General features: G+C 44.7%; 1 protein-coding gene across 1 annotated transcript in view; it reads left to right on the forward strand.

Annotated features, from left to right (window-relative positions):
* Positions 1 to 5,004: 5,004 nt before the first annotated feature.
* The window catches only part of LOC144248359 (3'-5' RNA helicase YTHDC2-like), a 43,285-nt gene continuing 32,449 nt past the window's right edge, over positions 5,005 to 15,840 (forward strand). Inside the window, exons 1-8 of the mRNA XM_077790444.1 lie at positions 5,005 to 5,179; positions 5,810 to 5,900; positions 6,277 to 6,470; positions 8,070 to 8,269; positions 8,875 to 9,041; positions 11,463 to 11,565; positions 12,739 to 12,895; positions 15,067 to 15,174. Coding sequence (XP_077646570.1) covers positions 5,005 to 5,179; positions 5,810 to 5,900; positions 6,277 to 6,470; positions 8,070 to 8,269; positions 8,875 to 9,041; positions 11,463 to 11,565; positions 12,739 to 12,895; positions 15,067 to 15,174 — 1,195 coding nt within the window. The remainder of the gene's footprint in view (positions 5,180 to 5,809; positions 5,901 to 6,276; positions 6,471 to 8,069; positions 8,270 to 8,874; positions 9,042 to 11,462; positions 11,566 to 12,738; positions 12,896 to 15,066; positions 15,175 to 15,840) is intronic.

Raw genomic sequence — 15,840 nt, forward strand, 5'->3', positions numbered from 1 at the left:
GAAAATACATTTATATTTATCATAAGGAGCAAGAAAGAACAAGAACTTACTGATAGTTTGAGATGTCAAAAGTCCTAGATATATGCTTTGCAAAAATATAAAAAGTTTCAATCTTATATAATGAATTACTGTATATCGACTGAGGTTCATAGAAGTCCTTCTGTTAATGTTAAACCCACATGGGTCCTTTTCTTATTGGTTAGGGTATAATGACTCTGCACCTTTTCTTTTATGTTATTGGTTCAAGGAATATGTAGAAAAAGGCTTTGCATAAACTGCCATCTTGCCTTTGATCTAGATTTGCATGGATGTTCGTTTCTCTGTGTCTCTGGCTATTTGCTTGGATGATACAGACATAATAAATGCTAAGTCTGCAACCAGTCCGGGTCGCATCCTGTTTTGTGAGACGCAGAGCGACCGGGCAGAAAGTGGACACAGCACTCTCAGCTCTGGCCGCAGCGCTGCCCAGCCCAGGGGGACGGTCACTGCCCTGCTCCTGCTGCCCCACTGCTGCTGACACAGGCCACGATGCCCTCGGCCTTCTTGGCTACCTGGCCAGGCGCTGGCCACCTTCAGCTGCTCTTGACCGGCACCCCGGGCTCCTTTAGCCCACGCAGCTGCCCAGGCACAAAATTGCCCATTTGACTGCAAATACCGCATTAAATTGTCCTTCTACTTCTACAACCACATCTTCTAAGGAAGTATCATGAAGTCTGATAGGGATAGGAATGTAAGTTGCTGTGACTTCATTAAATTGGGCTTATTCAACTCTGCAGGAAGTTGCTCTCTCTTAAGTATTCATGCCTGTCTGGTGTCATCAAGAAATGTTCTCTCTGCAAAACTGAGTTTGTAGGTCTTCAAAGCTCTGAGTTGGAAATTAGGAAATATCCAGCTATGCCTTTGTATTTGTTGTGGAATGCCTGAAAATGGATTTTCTTTCAGCCTGCATGCCTGGCCCGCTACAGCCTACTGGTTCTGGCAAGTGTTGCCTTTAACATCCCTCTAAAAAACTCGCTTTCACGGCCAAATTCCTTCTGGACCTTGCAGAGGTCTTTGATGGCTTTTTGTGGAATGGGGGAGCACCATGCGAGGGGCCTGCCCCCCTGCCGTGGGGTGAAGGTGACAGGGGCAGCAGAGAAGGCAGGCAGGGAATGGGGCAGGCCAGAGTTCCCACGCTCCCCCCCGCCGCCCTGACGTGACCCCAAGGCGTGGGAACCGGGGGAGGAGGAGGAGGCAGAGTCAGGACCAGGGGGAGCGGCTGATGGAAAACTCCCCCAGAGGCGGAGCTGGGGGACGAGATGTTAAATAATTCAACAGGGGAGGTGACTGAGGTGGGTGGAGGAGAGAAGTGGGAGGGACAATCTGGGGAGTGGAAGGGGTTTCGGGAAGAGGCCGGAAAGGGATTGTGGAAAGAAGGAGCACATGTGGAGGGAAAAGCCATGCGGTCCCTGCCATCTTATGTCCTTTGAGAAGAGGGGAAACCATTTTGTGAACTGTGGGATAAGGGGTTGGGAACAGAATCAGGGAGACTAAAGCTTACAGAATGTCTATGGGATGGGACTGTACACTGCAGGGAAACAGGGGAACTGGGAGAGTCCAGAGCAGTGCCAGCACTGTCCTAGTAAGGGTCCTGAGGGTTCTCAGAGGGGCCAGAGTCTGCCTGTGGACATAGCCAGGATGCCTGTCTAAGAATCCCCGGTTTTTGGAAAGAGGAAGAGAAGTGAGGGGTAGGATTTTTAGAACTGGGGTTTGGTTTGTCAGCCCATGGCTGTGGCAGAGCTTTATAATTGTTTTTAATAATATCCATAATATGCAGTGCCAAATAATTAAATTTGGACAAGGAAGGATCCCTCTGCTTGAGGATTTCCCTTCCAACCTGGTCCCAGAAAGGGACTTGGTGTAATATGGTTGAAGAAATATCTGGGAAGCTCTGTGACACCCACCGGACAAACCTTTGAACATCTGATTTTTTAAACTTTTTATCCCCCCCAACTAGGATGCCCACAACTTGGGAATACAGTCTCCTCTGTGGCAGGGTCAGCTTTGCACCCATGCTGACAGATTTTAAGGTGTGCCACAAAGTCTACAGCCAGGAGAATTACAACAAAAAAGGAAAGACCACCCTGAACAAGTTAGACCACCTGCCCTTCAAGCTCCCCACACCCCGGGAAAGGGAGCTATAACAAAAGAATGTGGGGTCTTTCCCCGACACCCAGGGAGCAAGAAAACCCCCCCCAAAGAGGGAATCCCTCCCCCCAACCCTGGGGAGAAAAGGAAAACCCTTAAAAAAAGCAGGAATCTAAGCCCCAAGGACCCCCTCACTCACCAGCAAAAAGGGTCCGGGCACGTCCAGGCAGAAACGAAAAATCCAGGCTGCAGACACGCCCAAGGGGGCACCGACTCCGGTGGTGCCGGCCGGAGCTGCCGGTGCCTTCCCCGGGAGCGCCGCCCACTAAAACGTGGGTCTGCTCCCACCGGGCTAATTTGACGGCCAAAAGGATAAATCCACGGGTCTCCTGGACTCCGAGGGTCCTTCTCCGTGGGGTCAGGCTCTCTTCTGGCTCCCGGTGGGCGCCAAATTGCCGCTTCCCCGCCCCAGACCCCTGTCCTCAGCCCCGGCTAGCTCTCCTGCGGGGCGAGTAGGGCGAGTGAAGCACCCTCCGCTGTACCCGGCGGGGCTTTGGAGAGTGCTTGGTGGGTCCGGAGGTCGCTGCTGATTCCAACGGCGAGGAAATGAGGAGAGGCACTTGTTGGGGGCAATAACCCGATGTTTATTGAGGTCCTGTGGACCCAACAGCACCGGAGGGGGCCAGCCAACAACTGCAACTGGGAGGTGCTGGCAACAGGTTCCACAGGGAGATGGAGGGGGGCCGATCAGCCAGTGGGGAACAGTCAGGAGTGACTCTGTGGGGATTGACATCTGGGGGATCCAGTGAGGGATGGACAGGGTAGAGGTCCCAGGTGTGGAATTGCGTTCACCCAGGACCTCATCCAATCACTCGGTGCCCTGGATGGAAGTTTCCAGAGGTAGGGGAAGGGGCACCGAGTGACAGACAAGGCACTTGGGAGGGGGCAGGGGACTGACTCGGCACCTTCCAGGGAAACCGACACTTGGGGAAAGGCGGGAAAACTCAGGGAGAAACCAATACAGTATGGGGGCACACTGGAACAAACCATGACCAAACCTATTGCAAGGGGGAGGGGAAACAGGACTATGGGAGGATATATTACAATAACATCACTATACATTTTTACATCCACATAGTATCTACCCCCTAATTGTGAGAGCCAACTGTTACATGACTCATCTATAACACACAGAACCAGGAGAGAAGGCACTGTTGGTATAACAGCTGAAACAATTCCTAACAAATCTCCCACATATTTGCATGTTTATTGGATATGCCCAGGGCTCCTGATGATGTACATCTCTGACTTTATTGCCCTTTGGAAGCAGTCAAACTGGCAGTGTCTGCCCACCAACACCAGCTGCTCTGAGCTGGGAACACGCCTGGTGCTGCTGATTTCCAGAGGCTTCTGTGTCCAGGAGAAGATAAGGAAGGAGCAGATTGAAAGGTGCTGGCGCTGCTGCTGCTCTGTGCCAGAGAGCCCCGGCTGGGCAGGGCACGGCGCTGCAGGCTCTTTCTCCTGCCAGAGTTCTGGCACATAAAAAGATAAAGCAGAGGGAAATAGCTGGGAAAGGTTTCATTTTGACCTTTCTAACCTGCTCAACAGAAGTGGCCAAAATGAAAGTTACAGAGCAGGGCCTGATCCCTTCTCCTGCAGGAGGGGCCCTGTACTTTGTAGTATATTGCTGTGGGCTAGATCATAGGATTTTGCCACTGATCCTGACACAGCATTTAGTGTTAAAAGTTGGAAAAAAAGTCAGGAAAGTCATCTGAGCGGGAGATAAAACTATTGTCAATCTAGTTGTTACTTGGAGATCGCCTTTTGAGGCATTAAAGGAATGGAAAACAGCAGGAACAAGCAGAGTACAACGTGGATGAAGATTTGGGGTTGATAAAGGAGTCTGATGGGAGGGATGAGTCAGATGGGGCCTTTGATGGGGAACTTGTTGAATACATCCTTGAAGAAGGTGCAGGTGCCCATGGAAGTTACCAGGCAGGCTAGCAAAGCTTCCAGGAAAGTTGCTAGAGCTTCTAGGCCAGCTACCGAAGCTTCCAGGAAAACTGCCAGAGTTTCTGCGCTGGATGCTGAAGCTTTTGGGAAAGCTGCTAAGGCTTCCAGGCAGGCTGCCAAAGTATCTCCTTCTCAGACTCCTAAGCCTCTTTATCTCACACCTGCACAGCAGCTTTCAGCGCTGCCTCTATACACTGCACCACTGCGCCAGTTAGCTGAAATGTCTTTAGCAGAGAGACAAACCCAGCTGTCTGCCCCCTGCTCCCCTCTGACGCTGTTGAGGCAGCATGGGAATGAATAGACTTTGTTCAGAAGGCTGAGACTATAACTGGTTTATTTCAAAATACATCGCTCTTTTATACAGAGCTCTGTGCAGTTTGTTCTTCTTCCAGGTACTCTCCTTCTGACCTAATGATGTTTCCGAAGCAGCAGCCTTCAGTACCGAGGCCTGTGTCAGGCCCAAGTGGATTTGGTTAAGTTTCTAGCTCGTGTCTTCAGCGTGGAGTCCAAGGACAGCAGGAAAAGCAGGGCAAGCAACACTTTACCGAGTGAGGAGGCTGAGGCCCGAGATGACCCTCGCCACAGCTCCGTTTCACGCCATGCCATGAAAGCAGGTAATTCATGACGGGACAGGGAGCAGGGCCGCGTTCTGCCCGCAGCCACACGCGCAGCGCGCTCCTCGGGCAGCCGTGCCCCCCGAGCGGCGGCACAAGCGCCAATTTCCTCCCGCCGGGGCCGGCTCGGCTGCGGGCGGCTCCAGCCGGCCCCGCCCCGCCCCGGCGGCGCCCTCGGGCCGAGCGGCTGCGGCCCCGGGTCCGGGCGGTGTCGGGGCCGTGCGGGGCCGCGCGGGGCCGTGTCGGGGCCATGTCGCGACACGGGCGGGTCCCGCGGCGGCAGCCCGGCGGGGCTGCGGGGGACGGGGCTGCCGCCGCCGCGGTGCGCGCCCGGGCCGAGCCCCTCGGGGCCGCCGGCGTGGACGAGGTGGTGGCAATAGCGGCGCAGCTGGCCCTGGAGCGGTTCCGGAGCGGGGACGAGGCGGGTGCGCGGCACGGCCCGGCCCGGGGGCAGCTGCGGGTGTGGGGAGGGCGCTGGCAGCGGGTCAGGGAGGGGATCCTGCCCCTCTGCCCGGCCCTGGTGAGGCACGGCTGGGGTGCTGTGTCCATCTCTGGGCTCCCCAGCACGGAGACAGGGAGCTGATAGAGCGGGTCCGGCAGAGACCACTGAGATGAGAGGTCTCTCATCAGGAGAGCTGTGGGAGTTGGTCCTGTTTGGCCCAGAGGAGACTGAGAGGGGATCTCACTAATGCATATGAATATCTCCGAGATGAGTCCCAGGAAGGCGGTGCAGGCTTTTTGGTGACAGGACAAGGAGCAATGGCCATAAATTAAAAGAGAAGAAGTTCCACCTGAACTTGAGGGAGAACTTCTTTCCTTTGAGAGTGGCAAAGCACTGAAACTGCTGCCCAGGGAAAGCGTTGAATTTCCCCCTCTGGACACATCCCAAACCCTAGATGTGTTCCTGTGTCACCTGCTCCAGGTGACCCTGCAGGGGGGTTGCACTGGGTGGTCTCCCTTCCAATCCTAACAATTCTGTGTTCTGTAACGTTGAGATGTCAAGATTACTGCCTGTTGCATTGTTACTGTCTTTTCATTCTTATTTATCATTCTAGAGATGGAATTTCCTTCTAGTTTCACTAGTACTGAAAGAACATTTGTTCACCAGCTCTGTCAGTCTCTTGGACTGGTATCTAAAAGCAAGGGGTGAGTCGGGGTACAGTTTTCAGTTCTTTGGTGCAGATGGATAGAATTTCAAGACTAATGATAACCTGATTGATGTTTTCAACATACCCAACTGTGTTGCAAGGAAGAGTATTAGAGAAAAAAGTGTAAAAGTAGCTACAGAAATGAGCATCTTTGTTCATTGCTGTATGCATGCTTGGAAAAGCTTGTGACATGCATTTTGGGACAGCTTGATTTTATACTTTGTGGATTTAATGGCTCCATTAAAAAAGGTTCTCACTGTGATTTCTGTTTTTTTTTCTAAAGATTTTGCTTAGCATCTCATACCCTGACAGATAAAAGTTAAGCTAGAGTAGGTTCCTTTTTCCTAAAATAAGTTTTCCCTCCCCCCTGACAGAAAAGGAGCCAATCGATACCTGACTGTAAGGAAGAAGGATGTGTCAGAGGCACACGCAGTCATGACTTGTGACTTGGCTCTCTGTACGAAACACGCCGTCCGGAGCCTAATTCAGCGCTTTCCCGTCACAAATAAGGAACGCGCGGAGCTCCTGCCAAGGACAGAGCGAGGAAGTGCCTGTGCTGTTGAATCTGGTACGTTCAGCATGTGTTCTGATTTGGACTTGTCCATCGACACCACTCGAAACCACCTGCAACCCAGTGACAAAACAAACCTCTCTGTCCCCTCTGGTGTCCTAACAGACACCTTCGAACAAATGCATTAATTTTCCTTACTTTTAAGGTCTTTTATAACTGGTGCTGTGAGGAACTTGGGAAGTCATATCATGCACATTGAGATGTCCACCTTGTGTTGTGTTAATTTAGAATCTTTGAGCCAGTTCCAGCCAAATCTTTTTGGAAGCACATTTTGAAATGTGGCTTCACAGAAGTAACTGTGAGGTGGGGTTGAAGAGTCAGTGTTACTGTGATGCCATAAGAACGCCTATATGAGAAAATGAGGTTGTCTGTTCTGCTTATAGAAATTAGTGTCCTTGATAAATGAAGAATTTCAGTTTTTATTTCTTCATCTCTACAAAATAGATTTGGTCCTTAAGAGACTACTGTCCAGACTTGATTTCTTGAATATGGAAGAGTTCACTGAGAGACAAACTTCTGTTGAAATCTTGTTTTTTTATTTTTAAAGCAAGGTTTTCATCTAGATTATTGCTTTAGCAGCTACAAGTGGAAGAATTGCACTGTGTTTCTGTGTGCAGAGATGGGTGTAGTGAACAGAAAACATTTGTACCAGTATGCCTTGTTTAATTGCATGTTTTTGATACGTGGTGTCTCTTCTTGACGTGCTTTCTTTGCTGTTAATTCCAATTGTTTTTGTTGTTTAATGGGATTGTTATATGAACAGAGGGAAGCTGTAATAAAAGTACTGAAATGCAATGTCTTAGGAGTGTAAGGGATAAGTTAATGAACAGTCTAATATTTGCCTTTCTCTGCATCTCAAGAATGTATTTTTAGTTCTCCTGATTTCTTAGTCTGTCTTGGTACAACAGAGCTTGAAATTTAGTATATGAATCTGTTAATGGCATTACATAATATACATATTATACACATGTATAACTGAGTTTACAGCAAGCTTTTCGTTCTGCCAGAGAATAATTCTCAAGGAATTATAGAGTAGCACTTGCAATGATGGATGTGAAGTAGCTCCCTCAGAAGATGTGCCCGTTTTTTGGCTACTTAGACACTGCTTTCTAACACATCACACTGCTGTGTGGGGGCCAGGGCTCTTGATACAGCATGCTTGCATTGGTATGATTTCAGGCAAACGTGTGGAATAGCTTAAAGGTTTAACTCTGTCAGCGTGTATTTCTAGAGGGAACTGCAGGTGTGAAATGTGGGCACAGATACAAAGGCCACCAAAATACACCAGGCTGGTCTGGTTTAGTTTGTTTCTCCTTTTGCTCTTTGTAGGCTATTTTGACTTGGAGCAATGCTCTGGAAGAGTCTGGTTTTCTTCAAAATACCTATGAAAGTAATAACTGTTTTGACAAAATATCTATTCCAAGCACTGCAGGACATGCTATAAATATGACTTCTAAATGTGTGATGGGTTTGTCACTTTACCCAGAGGGATGCATAAAAAGCCAGCAATGTTAATTTTTAAGTACAATTTTTGAGCAGTGTTTTTGTGACCTTCCTCTGTGTCTGCATAAATAAACTTTTAACTTGTCTTCACAGAAAAGAAAGAAGTAAACAAAATAAGTGGTCGACTTAATGATGGTATCCCCCAGGTCCCAGGGAAAAGAGGGGAATCAGAGTTTGATTCCTTCAGGCAGTCACTACCAGTTCTTGAAAAAGAGAAAGAAATTGTCCAAACCATAAAGGACAATAAAATTGTTTTGATTATAGGAGAGACTGGATGGGGAAAAACGACGCAGGTATGTTGCTTCAATGAAATAAAAACTATAACAGTATTTATTCTAAACTAATGCCAATTGTGTAACAGTTGTGATATGGGGTATTTTGATGCTATTTTAAGGCTTTCCTTTTCCTGTGTGATTGAAAATGTTGTTCCAGTTTATTTTCTTGCTTTTGAAACACTAAGCCTCTAGATAGGTACTAGAAGCATAAATGATTCCTTAGAATTTTATGGTAGATACCATTTTCTCATTAAAATAATACAAAATATTGAAGGGAAAGTAGCTGTGATGTTTGTAGAACTCTTTTTCTTCTAAGGCTAGTTCTGTTCTTAGTATCCAGAGTAATCTATTTTTTTGTGTTAAAATGTGAGATTATCTACAGGGCTTTGGTTTTTTTTAGATTTCTCTGAAGCAGGAGGGAGGCACTGTAAGGTTTTTCTTTTAAAAAAACCTAAATAGGTTATACTTAGGAATTTATTTTCTGCTGATTCAGATATGCTTGCTGTGATAATTGTAATGAAAAGTCTTTTGCAGTGTGCAATATTGATGTGCAGTTAATGGTTTCCCTGTGCTAACAAAGCTGTGACTTTCTCAAAGAGCAAATTTGAACCACTTCTTTACAGATCCCTCAATTTATCCTTGATGACTGCTACAAGAATGGAACTCCCTGTCGTGTGTTTTGTACTCAGCCAAGACGTTTAGCAGCTGTTGCAGTGGCTGAAAGAGTGGCAGCAGAAAGAAGAGAGAAGATTGGCCAGACAATTGGTTACCAGATCCGGTTAGAGAGCAGGTACCAATGGTACTTCTAAGTGTCGGTTGATCTTGTGTTGGTCTTGTGAATCTTGTGTACATTGAAACCGCAGTATGTTTGTGTTGCAGCCTCACAGGTGGGATACGTTACTGCAGGTAAGGAATACGTAAGAGTGAAAAGGATGGCTTTCTTCCTGTGTTTTGCAGTTTCATGTAGAAGGTTGTCTTACAGAACTGAATCTCAGGTATTTTCTGTTGATTTCTTCTGCGGAGTGTAGGCATGGAAATCCTTGTCTGATTTTCAGATCAAGTCTACACTTTCTTCTTTTTTTTTCCCCCCTCTCTGCTTTTAACATGTGTGGATCCAAAAGGTCTGCAAACTTTGAAGGTAGGTGTGAAAACCAGCATGCTGTAAGTAATGTTATGTAGTGAGAGTTGATAGGAGCCATAAAAGGGAAAACAAAACAATTGGAATGTGACTGATGAAGCTGAGCATTATTTATCAGTCTAGTCTGGATTAAATGTACTCTTCTTCAGCTTCTGTGTTTAAAACATGAAGTGATGTAAAAGTAAGAGATTTCAGTATCACTTGATGAATTTGTCGGTAAAGCAGAGCATGAATGGATTGTTTGGGGTTTTGACATCTTTGCACCATGTAGCGAAATGACATTTCAGGGAAGGGCCAGCAGTTGAGATATGAGTGACCAGAAGATGGCCAAAGGTTGTGTTGCTTGAGTGAACAAAGATAACACATAGCTGGTGAAAATGAAAGCACTTGAACAATGAAGCCACAATAAGAATTCAAATATGTGTATGAAAGCTCACAAGGATATTAAGAGATTAGAAGAGCTGGTGAAAATGTGTCACAAATAAGCTGGATGATTCATAAATGGAAGTACTATGCTGGCAGAAGAAGAGCAAAGTCAGGTGAAAATGGTAGAATTACTGGAAGCAGTGCAGAAAATCCAGCTTGAGAAAAATCAATACAATTACTCCAGGGAAACACTGAAAGGGAGAGATAACAATATTTTGAGCTGTGGACAAAAGAAATTTGGAGTGGAGATGTTTAGAGAGGTTTGCTTAACTGTCTTCCAGAGAAAAGCGGTAGAGTACAGTACAGAGGAACTTTTCAGCTCTTTTAGGATGGCAGTAGCAGAGGGAGTAGTGAGAATTGCTGTTTTTATTGGGACAGCTAACTGTGTCCCAGGTATAGAATTGTAACATTTCAGTATTTTCACCTCCTGAAAAACCAGAGGATCAAGCAGATGACCCTGTGATTTAGTCAGCTGTAATGAGTTGTGTCTTCAAGGCAAGGCTTTGGGAGCTGTGGGGAGGCTTCTGTGAGGAGGTACCAGAAGCCTCTCCCGTGTGTGACAGAGCCGGTGCCAGCCAAGACAGACCTGCCTCTGGCCAAGGCTGAGCCTATCTGCGATGGTGACAGTGCCTCTGGGACAGTGGGGAATGGGGAGGAAAACCTGCACAACAGAGGCAGCGGTTCAGGAAGAGCCGTGAAAGCATGTGAGAGAAGCAGCTCTGCACACAGGAAGGTCAGTGCAGGAGGGGAGGAGATCCTCCAGGTGCCAGGGCAGCCCATGGTGCAGCCCATGGTGAGGCAGCTGTGGCCCAGCAGGCCGTGGAGGTCCGCGGTGCAGCAGGGGTCCTCCTGTGAAGGATTCTGTGTTGGAGCAGGTAGATGCTTGAAGGAGGCTGTGATCCTCTGGGAAGTCTGTGCTGAAACAGGCTCCTGGCAGAAGCTGTGGCCCCGGGGAGGGAGCCACACAGAAGCAGGTTTGCTGTCAGGATTGTGACCCTGTGGGGTCCCACACTGGAGCAAGCTGTTCCTGAAGCACTGCACCCTGTGGAAAAGGACCTGTGCTGCAGCAGTTCCTGGAGAACTGCAGCCCATGGGAAGGACCCATATTGGAGAAGCTCGTGGAGAGCCCACTTTCCCGTGGGAGAGACCCACGTTCTCCTTGTCTTTCTCTGGAGCCTGGGAGTCTTTTTGTTGTGTTTCCTCTCCCCTGCCCATGGAGAGGACAGATAGAGTGGCTTGGGTAGGCACCTGGCGTCCAGACAGGCTCATCCCACCACGTGTAGACAAGTACAAAGGCTATATCCAAGCACAGGCTGAGGAATTGGAACCTGGTTTTCCACATGGAATTTTCTAGTAAAATGAATGACGTGCAGGCTTTCTTCACAGTTTACTTTTACTTCCTTATTTATTAAAATTGAATCTTATTCTTCCAATTAGTCCATTGTCCAGAGTTTTGGGGCGCCAAGCACTACAAATTGTTAGGAAATGTCTGGGAAAAGGCACAGTTTAAAAACAAGTGGTGCGCATGAATCTTTTGAGGAGAGAACTGTAATTTCTCTTCTGGTCAGCAGCTGCTTTAATTTTTTGATCCATGGAAAGCTTTAAATGGTGCAAACCCCTGAGTTGTCTCTGTGATGTGATCCATAGGGTTTCTCCAAAGACGCTGGTAACATTCTGCACTAATGACATGCTCCTTGGCACGCTGATGGCAGGAGACAGCACTCTCTCCACCGTGACCCATGTTATTGTGGTGAGCATCCTGTGGTCTTTCATGTGGGGTGGAGCAATATGTATTGCTTTGGAAAATGAGGTCCTCATTTGTTTTACTTAAATTTGCGGAGCACTGTAGGTGTTTTTGTTTGGTAGAATCTGAATCAACTTTAAAGACTTCAAAGAGTAGAATGCATGTTTTGTGCAGTTTGGTGTTTTTCTGTGTGTTTGCATTTTTCCTGTAAAAATATCTTATTTCCATGCCAATGATTAAGTGTGGAATCAGGAGGAGTGGAGAAGGACAGAAGTGTAAATTTTTCTGAACTTCTGTGGTCAGCAGAAAATCCATAGGGAGGCTTACCTTGATGTGGCTCAATGTGATTGTGTCAGAATTTCTCTTACCATTTGTTTTAGCAATACAGGTTTTCAGTCCATTTGTTTGCCCAGAGTTTTCTAGGTAATGTGGAGTCTAATTGCTAGCAAATTATTCAGATTGTTCATTTGTGACTATGTCAATATTCCTGTGATGGAATTGAATAGGTAAAGGGAACTAGAATGTTTTTGGCAAGATTTAAGTACTGAAGATGAAAAGGTAAGTTTAGGTGCCTGCCTGTTTATCAAAGTTAAAAAAGCAGGAGAATGATCTATACATTCTTGATGTCAGCCTACAAACTTTGTATTTTGAGTCCTTGTTTCCTTCATTCATAATATAAATCAAAACAGAAGAATGAAAAAGATGATTAATCAGTTATGTGCCTTAACCTACAGGCTTTGTGTATGACTTGTCTAATCAATGTGTCTGTTTTTCTGATTCTGTGGTGTCATACATTTCTTTAAATGCTTATCAGTGGTGAAGTGAGAATTTATTAAAATAAGATTTGTAGTTTGTGGTGTTTTCTTGAAATTTGGCTTCAAATACAAAATCAGAGAGGTTTCAGATACACACTTTAGCCTCTAAAGTTAAGGTGTTTACAGCTTCAGTGTTGCAAGGCACTCAGTGTGGATAAAAACTTTTTGAGGCGTTTTTGTTTCTTTATGGATAGTTTTTTTTAAAAAAACCTATTACTTAAACTAGACTCACACATTTTAAGGCCTCTGTAATGTGCCACCAAAACATGTATTTTTTTTTTAGAGAAGTTTGTTTTTGTCAGAAGTTGTGATCCTGAATCTGTGATGGTTTTTCATCTCTTTTTTTTTTCCCCTTTTGTTACAGGATGAAGTACATGAGAGGGATAGGTTCAGCGACTTCTTGCTAATAAAACTGAGAGATGTGCTGCAAAACCAGAATAATTTAAAACTAATTCTCTCTAGTGCTGCTCTAGACACAAATCTCTTTATTAGGTATTTTGGAAGCTGCCCAGTAATACATAGTAAGTCTTGATCTTAACTCTTAAGTCTGAGTATACCTGCCCTGAGACTCACAGATCTTACTAAACTGTAGCAAATTATTCTGAGGAAAGGCACATGATTAATACACTGAGAATTACAGGAATCCTTGTTCTTTCTGTTTGCAGGTTTCTTGTTTCTTGACTGTTTGCACCTCATTCAAAGTGAAGTGTTCTAGTCCCTGGGAGTTCTGTAAATGCAGGTACATCCTGCCCCCCTCCACTCTTAATTGAAGAAGTAGGAAGAGGTTATTGAAATTCTGTCTTCATGCTGATACAGGACTTAGGAGCTACATGAGTGTGATATATATCAGTGCATTCCAGTAGGATCTTACTCTTCAGGCTTTGTGAAGGTTGTTACTGGTTACTGGATAGAACACAGATAACTGTACAAGTTCGGTTCAGAAATACAGGCTTAGGCAGATTGGGTTTCACATGAAAAAAGAATCACATGACTCTCTGATTTAAGGAAAATTAGTAGTTGTTCATCTGGGTAAATATTCAGAAAAGACATCCAGTTTCGCTTAGTTTGTTTGCAGACTCAGTTACCTGCAGTTAGACTACATTCAAATGCAAAGAAAAGTTACCATTATTTGCTGGTTTAATTTCATTTGACTGATCTTTAGTAAAAGCAAAATGTAAATGCGTGGGAGATGGGGGGTTTTTGTGGGTTTGTGGTTTTTGCCCCACCCTCCTGGTTTGCAGGTTTTCTGCATGGGTGACCTCCTCTGGCACCTTGCAATCCTCTTACTTTTTCAACAGTAATGTCCAACTTTAATGTGTTTTGAAAAGTAGCTTTTAAGAGAAATGCTTTATCTGACAATCAGGTAGACTCTCTGCATGTCAGCCTTTTTTAAAAAAATCTCAACGGTTTTAGGAAATGGGATTGCTTACTGGTTTATTTTAGCAAATGTTTGTGAGGAGGAAACCTTTTTTTCCTTCCTTTTTTTGTAGATGGAAGTGTTTAGTTCTCAGTTTTGAATTTCCGCCCAGTTGAATAAGGTTTGCAGCTTGTTGGAGACAGGAATCTGGAAATTACACGTGATTTCATGTGCTCTGAATTTTTTTTACAAGGGAGTGCCTCAGTTGTGATTGTTGTATGACTTTCCAGTTTAGTCTTTTTGCAGCTTCCTGTTCTTTCAGATCGGTCAATTTGTGTTGGAAAATCTGCTGGCAATCTCTCCCAATCTCTCCAGTTTACCACAGTGTTTGTGCTGGTTATGTAACAGGCCAATAACAATACAAAAGATGTTTTTTTCCCGTTTGTTTTTTTGAGGTTTTTTTTTGGTTAATTTAAGAATTAAAAGAAGTGGCTTTGTCTGTTAATGTAATATACAAGGTTTGAGTCTCCTTCAGCAATACAAAATCCTGACCACAGAAACCACATTTGGTAGCTGTGGATCGCTGTAGTACACAGAGTTTGTGATCAGTGTTGGAAGGCTTCCTCTGTGACAGCTTCTAAAAGTATGGGAATTGTGGATTGTTCTTTCTGAAGGAAAATCCTGAGTGTTCCTGAGTCAGGTTAAGGAAGAAGAAATCAAAATGTAGAGATTTTAATCTCCATGCAAAAAGCATCCTGCAATGTCGACAGATAAGGTCTAGAAAACAGTCCTGTTGAAAAAGAAATCGGGATAAATTATCAGAAGGTAAAGGCCGCTGGGATGTCTCATCTGTCCAGAAGTATTCAGTAAAGAAAGCTCAGCTTTGCTGAATTAGTTGAGGACATGGAGATAAGGCTGCCTTCTCACATGATTCTCATGAAAAGAAAGTAGTTCAGTACAAAGATGTACTGTCTCTGTGTGGAACCTTGCAAAAAGCTGTATTAATTGCTTATTAATGAATTACATTTTTAATCCAGATGGCAGACTTACATGGCAAGTTCTTGTTTGTAAGCCTAAACAAAAACGGCTGTTTTCTTTTTCTCATTTAAAAAAAATTGTAGTTAATAACTGTCAATCTTATGAACATCTCCTGCTGGAGCACTTCATAAAATTGAAGAGGTTGAGGCGAAACAAGGTGGCATTTGATTTTGGAAATGTTTTATTTTGTACAGTTTTGAGAAAAATGAACTCCAGTGAAGGTAGTTTTTTTTAAAAATTAATTCTGTAAGTGAAGCTGGTGAATAGATGATCTTTTACAGATTTTTTCTATTTTATTCCAAGGGAGACCTTTTGAAGTTAAAGAGATGTTTCTGGAGGACATTTTACGAAGCACTGGGTATACAAACAAAGAGATGGTGAAGTACAAAGAAAAGAAGCAGCAAGGTCAGTGGACTTGTTAATTCTAAGGGTTGGCAATGAGAATCATTGATTGAACAAACAATTAACAGGATTATTTTCTGTTGAAATTCCAGAGTCAGGAGATTAAATGAGTGTGATCAGATGACAACAAGTACCTTTAAGCTCTCAATATTTACATTATGGAAATAGTTTATGCAATTAAAGAAAAAAAAATCACTTTAATTCAGTGGTTGCATTCTGTTTTCACTCAGTTGATAAATGTCATCTTTTTCTAATTATTATGCTGTAGAGTTATATATAACTGGGGGCTCTGCCCACATGAATACTAAAGAAGCATAGGATGCTCTGTACCTTTGGGTGCAAATTAAAGTGCAGCTATTAAAGCAGGCATGATTTTGTACATCTTGCACTAAATGGACAAGGTATTCCCTTCAGTAACATTTTTCACTGCTTTCTTCAGGCATGGATGTATTTTTTTAAGTGTTAACACTCTTGAGCTAAACATCATTGGTTTTAAGTTGATTAAGTAGATACTGCTTCAGAAGTTTTCCTGGCAACTGAAAGTAATGATCCCAGTGATTATTTAAAGAAAAAGTAAAAAATGCAAACCCCAAAGCTATAACGTTCAATATCCAGTCCTAACTGGGTATTGATCACAGTGCTCATCTCTGATCACTGGGGTCAGAAAAG

Source organism: Lonchura striata, chromosome Z, assembly GCF_046129695.1.
Source record: "Lonchura striata isolate bLonStr1 chromosome Z, bLonStr1.mat, whole genome shotgun sequence".
Taxonomy (NCBI): domain Eukaryota; kingdom Metazoa; phylum Chordata; class Aves; order Passeriformes; family Estrildidae; genus Lonchura; species Lonchura striata.